Source organism: Lutjanus erythropterus, chromosome 23 (assembly GCF_056507025.1).
Source record: "Lutjanus erythropterus isolate fLutEry1 chromosome 23, fLutEry1.hap2, whole genome shotgun sequence".
NCBI classification, from domain to species: domain Eukaryota; kingdom Metazoa; phylum Chordata; class Actinopteri; order Lutjaniformes; family Lutjanidae; genus Lutjanus; species Lutjanus erythropterus.
In genome coordinates this window covers 22,859,603-22,873,036 of record NC_139339.1, presented here as the reverse complement: position 1 = coordinate 22,873,036, position 13,434 = coordinate 22,859,603, and the positions used below count along the sequence as shown (strand labels likewise).

The 13,434-nt window shown below is 40.6% G+C and overlaps 1 protein-coding gene across 6 annotated transcripts in view; it reads right to left on the bottom strand.

The window, feature by feature from the left end:
• The window catches only part of nrxn2b (neurexin 2b), an 884,227-nt gene that overhangs the window by 441,377 nt on the left and 429,416 nt on the right, over nt 1–13,434 (bottom strand). For all 6 annotated transcript variants that reach the window (XM_084712252.1, XM_084712251.1, XM_084712247.1 and 3 more), the window contains one exon: nt 1,937–2,056. In XM_084712252.1, the coding sequence (XP_084568378.1) occupies nt 1,937–2,056 (120 nt within the window). The remainder of the gene's footprint in view (nt 1–1,936; nt 2,057–13,434) is intronic.

Genomic DNA, 13,434 nt, shown 5'->3' with positions numbered 1-13,434 from the left:
ATAAAAGTTAAAAACCTCTTGTAGCAGCTTTAATATGTTTTAAAGCACAGTAAGTTAAACTTCTACAAGTTTATATCTTCTATGGAAATCATATGTTAAGCTCAACATAATCATGGAAAAGGCATGGTAATATCAGAATGCATTTATAATCCATTTAACTATCAAGCAATGCATATCACACTCTAATAATTTAGTGATAAGCACATATCACCTTATCACCGTATCTTTATTAAGCTTATCTTGATCTTAAAATTGATTCTAGCTGCTTGACAAAACAGTGTGTGCACAGCATATGTATCTATTGTATGGCTCACAAAGGTTGAGCCTATTTTCCTAACCTGCTGTGAAGGAAATTAAACAAGCATAATATTGCAGAAAATCTCTTGTTACTGCTCTACACGCCACGATTTATATTGTGTTTACTGGGAGAGGTGAAGTAATGAGCTTGGCAAGCCGCCGATTAAAATGCCTTCCATGCGGAAGCCCGGCCAGCCCTGCAAGGACTCCCTGGGCGCTTCCGCCTTTTCTTTGCCATGAACCAGTATATGAACTCAGTCGGAAATTCAGGGTCATTCTTTGCTTTTGGCCCCAGCGTGCCCACTCTCCCTCCGTCATCAAACTCACACCTTTTTCTCACCTCTTGCCTCATCCCTGCACCCTGCCATCCTTTCGCCTGAGGCCACAATACTGTGACTCCACCTCGTCTCTTGACCTTTCATCCTGCTCTTGTTATTTTCTCAGAACTTGGCAGAACCTGTACCTCTATATTTTGTACCAAGGTGCTCTCTCGCAGTTGGTACATGCTTATAAAACCTTGTCCACTTTTATTTCTCTTTTGTGCTCAGTTTAAATTACAAATATTTCATCCTTTCAGCTATTTATATAGCTGTATGGATTTGCTGGGGTTGCAACTAGCTTGTTTACCATTTCCAGCCTTAGAAATGAGACATACTGTGAGTCAATATTGGTAAGATCTTGACCAAAGTTGTGTATTAAGGTTCACTCACCAATAACTAATGGAATGATTTCATTTTCAGCAATATTACGTTTGCCTTTTGTTTTTTGTTTTTTTTTTAGCTCTGACACCATTCTCCCTGAATATCAGTTTAATAGTAAATTAACAAGCCATAAGCCACCTCCACGTGTGATTCATTTACATCATAATTAGTCACCTTCCACTGTCAAAGGAGTCCTTTTCACGACAAAAGGCAAAACAGTTGACTTCCTGTGGGTGGATGTGTTTTGTGTACATCCTCACAGTCACTATGGTCTCATCAGAGGTGGCAAAAGACTTTGATGAATGTAGAAGTATTGATTCAACTTCTTTAGTCAAGGAAAAATGAAAAAATTCAGGCTCTGAAATGTACTCAAAGTATAAAGTGAAAAGTTGCCCTGTGAAGGACATTCCTACTGGCTGTTTGTGTGTAAAGAAAACCAAACCGTCTTCTTTTATCTGTGGTCGAGTCTCCCTCTCTGTTTCGTTTTGTTATACCTTTTACCTAATTTTAGTTTTGTTACATCTTTTTTGTACTGATATGTCTTTTTGTCTCACTGTGACTTGTTTGTCTTACATCTTTTACACTGTTTGTCTTATTATGTCTTGTTAGATTTTTTTGTCTTATGTATTTTACATTGTTTTCGTCTTGTTACATCTGTCTTGCTGATATGCACTAATGAATACACCAAGGAATCCATTTAGGTTGAAACTGGTCTTTAGTTGGGAAGGCAGTCAGAAAGATGAAAACTAAAATAACAAGACTAAAGATACGTGTGTTAAAATAAGTTAAAAGAAAAAAAAAAAACACTTAAGTACAGATACCTGAAAAAAATCTAAGTATAGTAAAGAAGTATTTATACTTAGCTACTTCCCACTTCTGGTTCTTACTTACTGCCTCTCAAACCAAATTAACCCCTCTGTATACTGAAGACGACTAACCTTCCACTGTGACGTTATCCACTGACAGCTGCAGGCTCTTGCCTCTTCGCACCACCTTCACAGTGTGCCACTCATTGTCGTTCAGCTTCTGCCCCGCGAACAGCGTCTCCGGTCCTTTGCCTGTAGTAGGGGGGGGGGATTCAAATCACAAACAGCACAGCAGGAAGGCCGTGTGCGCCTACTCACGCACCCACACACACACGCTCAGTAGCTCATACACAGTAGGTGACAACGTTAGTGGAGAAAACCTGCATGTCTATGCTAAACACATTCACACTATGGATTCTCCCAGTATACTGGGAATGAAAGAAATCGAATACACGGCCTGACAGAGTGTAAAATCTAATGTCTTCTCCAAAGCTCACAGTGTTGCAGCAGGAAGTCATCAAAGACAGTCGCGCAAAGAAGTCGCAACCAGCTGAGGGAGTAGATTAGAACAGGCAGCTGGCGATGACTGGAGATGCAAACATTATAGGAAGTCGTGTTCTGCTTTCACAGAGCATTTCATGTCTCCGTTTAGCACAAGGAGGATTCTCTTGATGGGCAACACCAGGAGTTTTAACCCTCTACAGTGCTGCTTCTAGGTAGAATATTCACTTTTGGCCTTTTATGCTCACACAATTGTTCATCAATTATGGGGCAATACTTTAAAAAAAGAGGCAGTCACTAATAGCAGTGTTTACTTTGTCACATTATTGTCTGAAAGCCAAGCTGAATCCCTTTTTGCAGCTTTCATCACACAGTTCAGCTCCATAATCACATCCATCTCTCTGCACAGGAACAATATGAAAACATTTTTCTATCATTTTATAATCTGTAAATAAAACAGATTCCAGTTCATGAGTTAAGTTTGCCTTGAAGTGATTAAAATGCATAATAAAGTAACTGAGGTAAAACTGTACCATCACAGATTCCCATCATGAGATTTTTGTTAGAGAGAATGTAAAATGCATTGATAACTTTATTGTATTTTAACCCATAAGCAGCGAGCTAAAGGTGGCAACAACACAACACAACAACTTACACACTTTCCTATAGGATATTCCACAAAGAAACAATGTTGTGAGACAAAGAAACATATGGAAATACTTAATTTTTAATGTTTTAATTAATTAATTTAAAAAACAGCTCTCGTTTTTCATTCCTTGAGTTAATGGTAGTGTGTTACTTTAAGGTCACACACCCTAAAGTGAACCCTAAAAAGTATATTCCTTGAAAATTTCTTTAAATTGTGTTTAGTTGGTCTATTTTATGACAAAAAAGGCACCATAATGTGTATAATTGAGGGTTGTCCTGCCTAATTCCACCTTCCACTTCTCTTCTCACCTCTCTTGCTGTTGTTTTGCCACTGAAAGAGACAGTTTGATGCAACGGTGTATAGGGTTGCAGAAATGCTTATTAGAGCCATGTTTATATAAGCGTCTTTTCAAAGTGGGGAACAGCCTATTTATATCCTGCCAATGACAGAGCCTTATTACATCAACATTAGAACAAATTGTTGGCGTGAGGGAGTGACAGCGGGAGAAACAGTGTGGATTTTGATTAAGACAGCAGTCATGAATCCCTCCCTCAATGCACCGTGACGAGTTGACGTGATTCATGGCTCGAGTCGAGGCGGCGGCTGGTGCTGGTGATTTGTTGTGTCAAAGTTTGTTTAAGGATTCAAAATAGATGTGCACAAGTGCTAAAGTATGGGATGTGACAGCAAAAAAAGGACATCGTCCCTCACGTGGCTTCAGAGGCCGCCGGTAGTGGTCGCGCACGGTGTCTTGACACGTAGGTGAAGGTAATCAGTGATAAGAGGGGAGAAGGAGGATTCTGTAAACAACAATATAATGAGGGCAGACTTCCACCTCGTTGGAGGCAGGGCAGACTGAAATAGCAGAATGCCGGAGGAGACCAGTCACTTCCATTAAGCCACCTTCTGTGCTCCCTGCGCTTTTAGGCAGCTCTGGAGTCGAGCAGGGGCCATGGTGGCTGGTAAATAAAGAAAACGTGACATCAAAAGACTGGCTTTCTTACACCATTAAGACTGATGATCTGTTTATTACAGATCTAATAGGAGAAATCCCACTCCACTTCCAGCTTTCTTTTCTGACTGGTTGGCTGTGCATTATCCCAGGTGCTCGAGTGGATGATATAGTAGAGCCTGGTGAAATATGATTGTCCCCTTCCCAGTTGTGTGTGAAATTATTTAGTCGGAGGAAAAAAGGTCCCATCAATTGATGGCAAGAACACACACACAGCCCACTGGAGAATTGTTTTCCCATTTACTGCTGTTACTTTTTTATTATATTGTTTTTTTTTCCTGGGCTTTTTGTCTTCAGCCACATGAAATTGGATAGAGAGACTTTTGATCACACCATGTGTGAAGTAAATATAAAGGAAAATGCTGGTACACTGCTGCAAAGAGTAGATGAAAGTTGCTAGCAGAGAAGTTAAAGTTGATACAAAGATAGATAGGAGAAAAAGGGGAAATATAACGGATGAAGATGAAAACAAGAGCAAAAAGAACTCCAGAAATGAGAAAAAAAAACTGAGAAACAGCAGCAGCAGAGTTGGTTGGCTGATGTAAGATCGTATAAAGTTTGAAGAGTCGAGTGCAGCACAAATGAATGGGAATGGCTGCCCTTTAGAATAGGGTCCATGTAATATTTATTTGGCTTGGCTGCTACAGGCCGCAAGAGAGGAAGGGCCACTGCTGCACACATAGTAAGAGCCATTTGGCCATAATACTACTAACAATAGGGGGCAAAAGATATATGCTGCTCTTGCCAGACTAGCCAAGCAACAAAAAAGTGAAGGCAGGAGGTGGTAAAAGTGCAGTGAAGGACCTATTAGATTGTAGGGGCAAAGTGCACTGTACAGAAACAACACTTGAAAAGCACAGGTTTTGGGATGCAAGTCCACTGTCACATACTTGTCCCTGTGGGTGGGGTGAGGAGGTCAAAGGCTGAAGAATAGCTTGCTATTAGATCACAAGTATAGCTGCACTTCCACTGGAGAAACATTCCCCAGCGACTAAGAAGCCTTGTTGGAACTCAGTACTTTTCCACCGCAGGGTCCAGGGTCCAGGAACTGAGGAAAGCATTTGACAACGGACCAATGACAAAGTCCAGGCCTTATTGAGCATTTATGCTGAGTGTGAAATCAAGGGGGGACTGGAAACAGCGATTTGGTTGCAGTGTCCCACAAATAATGATGCCTGTCCTAGTTGGAAGCAAAAATGATGTGAATAAACAGGTATAGCTTTTTCACATGTCAGCAGACTAATTTGTCTAATCTTCTCAGGTCTTTTGACCACAGTGGAAACGCAGACAAGAACAAACTAAAGAAACCTTTTAGTTCCTTGAAAGGTAGTTCCAGGGAGATGATTGAAGAGATATTTGCTGCAGATATTTAAAAATGATGACTTAAATAAAATGTTGTAAGTTCTCAACCAATCAGAAATGTTCAGTGCTGCCCCACCCTCAAAATGTCTGTACTTTTGAAAAGCGCTATCTCCAGACCAGGGACTTTTTGGAAGGTACAATAATGTTCTCAACACTTAATTTAGACCCTAGACCCTGCATTGGAATTGCACTTCCTCCAAAGGAGAATTTGTCATAGTTTGGCATTGGCTTCATTCCCAGATCATAATGCCACTGGTATTACTAAGAACAATGACTCAAAACCACATATCGATGGTGGTGTTTGGCTTGGTACAGTGTATTGCTGACAGTGCAGTGAAGCTTCACCTCCCTGCCCAGGTAACACTGCAAACAAGAAAGCTGAGTGCTAGACATCCAGGGTTAAATGAGCCGCTAAGCCTTTAATGCAGCCACTGGCAGGGAGAGGTACTCGTTGCTAGAAAAACAAAAGGGGGACGCAGGGCTCATTAATAAAAGAGCTGGCGATTATTAAAACGCAATTAATTCTCATCCTGCCACTTGTGCCCTCTCACTTTGTCTTGGAGATCAGCAGGGCAAAGGGGCCATGATCACATAAACAGAAGCTTCCTCTCTCTTCATCTCTCCATCTCCTTTGCTCCAATTGCCTCTCAGCCCGTCACTTCTCCTCGCACTTTCTAAATGTGTCACATGGGAGTTGAAGAGGTGTCAGGGAGATTTCTTAACTGGTGTAAAAATAGCCAGGATTGTGGATTATTTTCATCAACTGTGTCAGCACACCATAAAATGAGAGGTGTGATGTTTGCGGGCTGATGCATAATTACCAGCAGTCATCCATCATTGGTCGCTGTGTTCTCTCTGTAAACAACCTTGATTAATGCAATCGGATCAATGGAACACAAGCCGGCAGCTAATGGCTGCAGGTTGTTGCCATCAGTCTCTATTCAGGCTGTGTGGTTGCTGCTGCTGCAGTGAGAACTTGAGCACAGTTGTATAATTATTATGTCTAAACCCTAATCAAAACAGCTTCAGAGAGCGAAGCTGATCATCAGCCTGCAGTGGGCAATGATGACAACATTTCTATCAAGACAATCAGGAAATGAAAGATTAGAAATCTTATTTTCTCTGACTGTGTAGAAGAGGCACAGAGATCAAGATGTCTCCCAGACCACTGATGGAAATGTGTGCAAGAGTCTGAGGAGCTTAAAATAGAAGGAGTGTCTGACAAACTAATACCCTGCCAAGAAAAATGAATTCCTGTTCATGTTCATTGCAAACGCTTCAACTCCCAGCCCCAGCATGAACTGAACCTGCTAAAACACAGCAATGGTGCATGTTTCATTTTGTACCGTTGCATTCTGCATGGAACAAGAGCACTGTATGGTCACTCAGAATCATCCTCGACTGATTCTGGCCACACAGCAAACCCGGCGAGCTTTCCCCAACATGGTTGTTAAGCTAACGAGTGTGCCCAAGTCTGATGCTGGCCAGAGGGCTCGGAGCCGGCCAAAGAGGAACGATCACTGCTAGCCACCGTAATGGTCATAACAACAGGGCCACATCACGATAGGGCCACGGGCAGTCCCTGGTAAGCCTGCTGCTGGTGCAACAGTCGATGTCAACAGAACAAGCCATGAATCATGCAGATGTACATGGGGGCGAGCCACTGAAGCCAGCTGTTTGTCAGGGTCGCTTAAGCATATGTAGTTAGAGTGTTGAGCTTGCAGGGGTCAGGGCTAACTGCAGGATGTGTCGGCAAGTCAAAGGGTCAAAGTTTGCTAGGAGGGATTGACTGTGATAATGTGTCTGAGCTAACAAGACAGTTCATACCCCGATCCACTTATTCACACTGAGCTGAAAGAGAAGATTCCTGGCCATGGAATTAATGTTTAGATCAGAGTAATAATACATTTACGTGCATTAAACCTCACTGTAGCATTGGAAAGTTACTCACTGACATTTCTGCTAAGGTGTATCATAATTCCCACAGTTGTACTACATTATTACAATTTTATTATGCATTATAATCTTTTATAATGACCAGACTAAATCAGTTCCGTTTTTTGAAGGCCATCCTTTGCAGTGTTTTTAATAGACTTGCTTCAGTGATGCCTCAGTGTTCTCGACAACTCAGAAGGTGTTTTGTTCCAGCAGTCAACAGATTTTTTAATGAACACTGACTCTCTGGTAAATGGCTTTTTATGGTGTTATTTAGTTATTTGTTCTGTATTGTGAGAGTAATGTCTATATTGTTTGCTGTGTGTATGAGCTGATTTGGTGACGTTTGAGTTTCCCCACTGGGGATTAATAAAGCTGTCTAATCTAATATACATAGTGCTTTATGTAATTATAATGCATTATAAAATTATTAAACTGTATTAAATTTTTTGGCATTTCTACATGAGTGAAACGTAAATGTCCGTCATTGAGTCATTCATGATCAAAACGTGTCAAATTAAAGTACTTAATTTCTGCCATGGCCCATTAAATAATTTTCCAACATTTTGTGTGTTGTTTTGGCATGGATTTTTTTTGATTGTTGGTTTTGATTTGATTTTAGATTTGATTTTGTTGGGGTTTTTTGTTAACTTCAGTCAAAGCAAACGATTACCATTTAGAGTGACTTATAACCAGATTGTAATTTATGTTTATTATATCAGTCAAAACCTCAGAAATGTAATTTCATTACTTTATTTAAAGCACATAATGCATTGTAACAGTGAATGCAAGGCATTATTATTATGCACTCCAACTATGAGACTTACAATACACTATGATCCTTGCCAAAAAATGCCAGAGTGACCAGTAATGATGAAATATTATGATACTTAAATCTTTGTAAAATACTGTATCACTGTTCCAAACCATTGAGAATATTTGAATTGCTTATTACTACAGATATACCTATAAGCACAGTATAACACATTGTATAACAAGTATATCTATAAATCAATAAAATGCTGAAGTCTGATGCTAGCCAGAGGGCTCAGACTCCCCCACAGAGGAACGAACACTGCTAGTGACTAACAATGGTACCACAACTTGAAAGGGGGACGGGCAGCCCTCTGCTGTTAAGTCCTTTGCTGTTGCAAAAGTCGGTGCGAACAAAAACAGCCGTAAGTCATGCAGCTCTGCATTTCATACTATGATCTATTCACACACTGAGTGTTTGAAAGAAACCTATAGATTGAGGGTTTAGATCAGAGCTAACAATACATTCATGTCCACTAAAACTTAACTGTAGAATTGGATAGTGTCCAATTGGCCTCCACAGATGAAAATACTGAACAGAGAAAATCTTGTTATTATGGAACAATGCTGTGCCCTGAATACGCCACGTTGCCTTTTTTCATCTCGGCACTGACTCAACTAAACAGAGGAACCTGAGCTACTATGTTAGCTGAGTTCCATAACAGTAGATCCCCTTTTACAACAGCGTCATTTTCTCTTTTACGAGGTTTGACAGAAGCTGCCATCCTCAAGTATGGGATACAGTAGTGAGTGCCAGTTCGAGCTCTGCGATTCAAATTCCCTGTAAGAGAACATAATTATGAGCAGCTAGCGCTCTGGGCTTTTGAGGTCACGAGCTCCTGCAAAGACACACACATTCATGCATCCACGCACGCACTCTCACACACACACCCATGAGAGAAAAGAAAATATAACAGTGGACTGCAGCGGTCCAATTAAAATGGGCTCAAGAAAGATCTACACATCCACCGGTGTTTCATTCCCAGCTCAGCAGCCCCACTCTGAGGAAAGAGGGAGGACGATGATGCTGAGTGTTGCTGAAAGCGAGGAGGGGCGAGGGGGAAAGAGAAAAGAGACAATTCAGGGACGAGGGTGGATAGCAGGCGATTGGAATAGATTTTTCATGCAGAGCAGCAGAGGGGGAAAAAAACACAACTAGAGAGACCAAATGCTGACCAGGGGGAATTCTAATGCCTGGTTTCTTTGTGGATTGATATGGAAAAGAGAGGAGGTAGAAAAAGATGTCTCCATAAAATTCCTGCTTAGCGAGACAGGCAGACGCTGTAATCAAAGTGGGAGTGTGTGTATGTGCAGTGTGAGTGTAGGACTTATTTATGTTCATGATTTGCATTTCACTACCAGGTGATGGACCTCAGGCAACCCCCTGTGGTGCACCCATCTGGGAAAGCACATTGTACGTGAACACACTGTACGGTACACACTCACACAGAAGTACGCACGCACTGGTCCAGGTGCATACAGCTTTAAATATATGTAGGTAGGATATACACTTTGTTCTTTATGAGTAAAACAACAAGAAGTTTCCTGCAGGGTTCTTATTCCATGTGTCAAATGGCTGCCCTTCAGTTAATAATAATGTGAATAACACAATTTGAAACACCACGGGAATCAGGATTGGGGCATTAAAATTGATAGGTGAAGTGTTGCAATTTTCTAGAAAGACTAGTTCACAGTATGGGGAATTATTTAATGTGACATCTATTACATGATGCGTTATTCTCTAATTCTGTGACTCTGACCTGTACTCACCAAATATGTGACACACAAGAAACTGTGCTAACACTTTCTATGATGCCAGTGTCTATAAAGCATTATGTTGCATTATAAATATACATATAGACTTACACTAATGTGTAATTATAGCTTGCACTGATCTATTCATAATACTTTATAACAACAGTCATGACACATTATAAAGCATTTTGATAATGACTCATGAGGTCAAGTATTATAATACAATTGTGATATAACTGCTGGTCACTCAATTAGCTGTAATATGATATAACTGCTGTCATCACTGTTTTAATGCAGTATTATTTTAATGACTTATAATGTAAGCATAATGTACTACAACCTTTTTTGAAGGGTGCAATAAAGTTTTAATGAAATTTTACAACATTCTGGGTGTTGTTCTAACATAGATTTATTTGTTCCATGTTTAAGAAAAACATCAAACTATAAAAACAATAAATTCCTCAGTGCTGCTTTATTGAATGAGAACTGAGTTTTCTTGCCTGCCGAGTTGTGCAGAAGGGCCAACATGTACCAGGATGCATTGTGTGTGAGTTTCTGACCATGTCGCAGCGTTATCACTACCCTATAACTATTAGTTTGTTGTCATAGAAAGTAGCATTAAACACTAGGTGACACACAAACACATGGAGCACATCCCCTGAGGCAGAGATCCTTGCATCCAGTGTAGGGCTGCACAATTAATCCCAATATTATCGAAATCACAAAATGGCAAAACTGCAGAACCAGAACCAAATTGCAATTTTTGCAACTGGACCCAGTATTTCCTTTAAAGCAAACAATAACAGATTAAAGTGACTTATAACTTGATATCTGCCCAAACTTCAGGAATTACATTACCTTACAAAAGCATGCAATGACCACAATGCTTTTTAACTGTTATAATGCACCTTTTAATACACTATGATCCTTATGATTTCCACTAATTATGACATATGATACTTGATCTTAGGAATCTTTATAAAATGCTTTATAATGTGTTTTAATTGTTACATTAGCATTATGAATATTTAGGTTTGTTTAACACCAATAGGAGATTTTTTTTAGTTCTTAACAGAAGGGACGGACCCTGTTAGTTCACTCACATCTTGTAAAACAACTCATGAATGACTCTTGTACTTATATAGTTTAAAGAGGATAATAAATCCAAGAAGAAACTGTGAGAAGGGAGGGACTGTGAGAAAAAAGTTGCAATTACAAATCTGTCAAGTACCACAGACAGTGTCATGGATTTATCAATACAAAACACAGTTACAGCTAAAAAAAAAAAGTGTGCCGCATTAAAAAGAAGCACGTAGGGACAAAACACTCTTAAATTGAAACACTTATTGCACTAAAATTGCCCAAAAAGGTATTAAAAGAAGCCAACCATATGGCATTATCAACTGAAAGCAATTTCCTCTTCTTAACTGTTCTTGCACTAATCGCCAACCCACTGATCAGTGTTTTTCTTTTCCTGCTTTCAAAGTTATTCAAGATGACGAAAAAATTACTTTAGCATCTGATGAAAGGACAATATCGAGTAAATGTCACAAAAAGCAGGTGGAAAATGCAACAGCAGCTGCAATATGTTTGTGTTTGCCAGAGGAGAACTAACAATCAGTCAATATATATAGATATTTTATCAACATCTCTTTGTGGCTTGCTATTGTCTGTATCCAGCTAATTATCCACAGTAAATGATGTGTATCGATTTAAAAAAAAAAAGAAATTGGTGTAGCTGGTGTTAGAAGATGGATTTCCATGTAACAAAGTGACTTCAGCTACAGTGTAAGAGTGGGGAGGTGGTAGGTGTTTCTTAGGTGTAGTGTAGGTACTGTAGGCTATGAACTGGCTTTCTTGCTTCCTACATTTGTGGGAGGCGTGAGATTGTGTGTGCGTGTATGAGAGAGAACGTGTGAGAGCTTGCTCTTCCGCTCAACCTTGCAGAGAGCAGTACATGCTGTGCACAATAGATACATCTCCCACACACAAACATGCTGCCCTGTTTTCCCGCCATGCAAACAGACCAATGCTCCTAATTGGACCACTGGGGGTCTGAGAGTGTGTGTGTGTGTGTGTGTGTGTGTGTGTGTGTGTGTGTGGACAGACACGTATTACTCACATTGTGGTTTACACACTCACACAATGGGGAAAAGCCTGCCTTATGGGGACCAAACGTGAGTAAATAATTATATCATTTTATGAAGACCTGGGTTAAGCTTAGGGTAAGGTTTGGGTTAAGTCCAGAGTAAGGGTCAGGGTTAGGTAAGTAATTCTCATGGTACTGAAAATTTTCAGGAAATTAATGTAAGTCAGTGTAATGTCCTCTGAAACGATGGAACATAAAGACACAGCTGTGTGTCTGAACTCCAGAAAAAGAGACACAAAGAAATGGAGAGACCCATTTTCAAAAAGGTGCTGTTAAATTTTTAACTTAGGTCGTAGGTTATAGCATCGGGGGTTGGAGAGAGGGAGTGTAATGGGAGGGCAGAGTGTGTGTGTGTGTGTGCGTGTCTGTGTGTGTGTTACAGAAAGTGAGATGGCCAAAAGATAAAGGGAGAAATGCAGCGTCAGCATGGCCGCTTTCCCAGCCAAGAGACTGGCACGGGAACGCCATGGGATAGCTTGATGACACGTGTTGGAGTGTGTGTGTGTGTGTGTGTGTGTGTGTGTAGGTGATCTGGAGGATGATATCTATGTGAATGTGCCGTTGTTACACCTGATTTGTATATCGCAATTATGAGGTGAACATATTGAGCTTTGAGGACTTATTCTTTGGATTTACATATTTTTTATGTTGCTTTGAGTGTGTGAATGTATGTGGTTTGCGAGTGTGTGTTGCAGTTTATGTGCCAACCTCCATGCCCCCTCTCTCCTCTGCCATCTGTGCTCCTGGCATGGCTCCTTAGTGCCGGTAATGAAGAGGAACGCCCCCGCCCCCACCCCCCCGCACACACTCTTACACACTCTGTCGTCTCCTTGTCTGTCTCTGTAACAGTCCTTTCCTCCTTCATCGTGTTCTCTTTACCCTCAGCCGACTCTGCTGCACTGCAAGCTACTGCCTGCAAACACACACATGCACAAAAAAATCCACACACAACTGTTGTTACCCAGGTATCTCTGCATTCGAAACACTTTCCTGAACTGCATCGCCTCTGAATGCGCTTGACTTGCTATTGATTTTTTTTAAACAGAGCCTCACAGCATGGTGCCTCTTAAGTTCAAACGGCTGAATGCTCTCCACCCACCCAAATGAACAAATCCTATAAATACTGCACATTTCATTGCACTGAAAGGGACCCCTGAAACACACACCGACAACCTACCCCAAACCAAGATCATGCATATTTTCCACACCAAGAGTTATAACAATAACATGTTGTTTTAAAAGTGTTCGAACTCAAGTGGTCCACAAACACACATATATGTCCGCACCACAACTACGTAATAACAATGGTGTTGGTGATTGCTGGGATCACTTTCTGAGCAATGAATGACAGAATCAGTCAAAATCCAACCAAATTCACAGGGTATAGCCTCCTGCAGCCTTTTGAATTTTTCTGCAAATGGTGCTGACATATGGGTGATAAAACTTAAGTACAT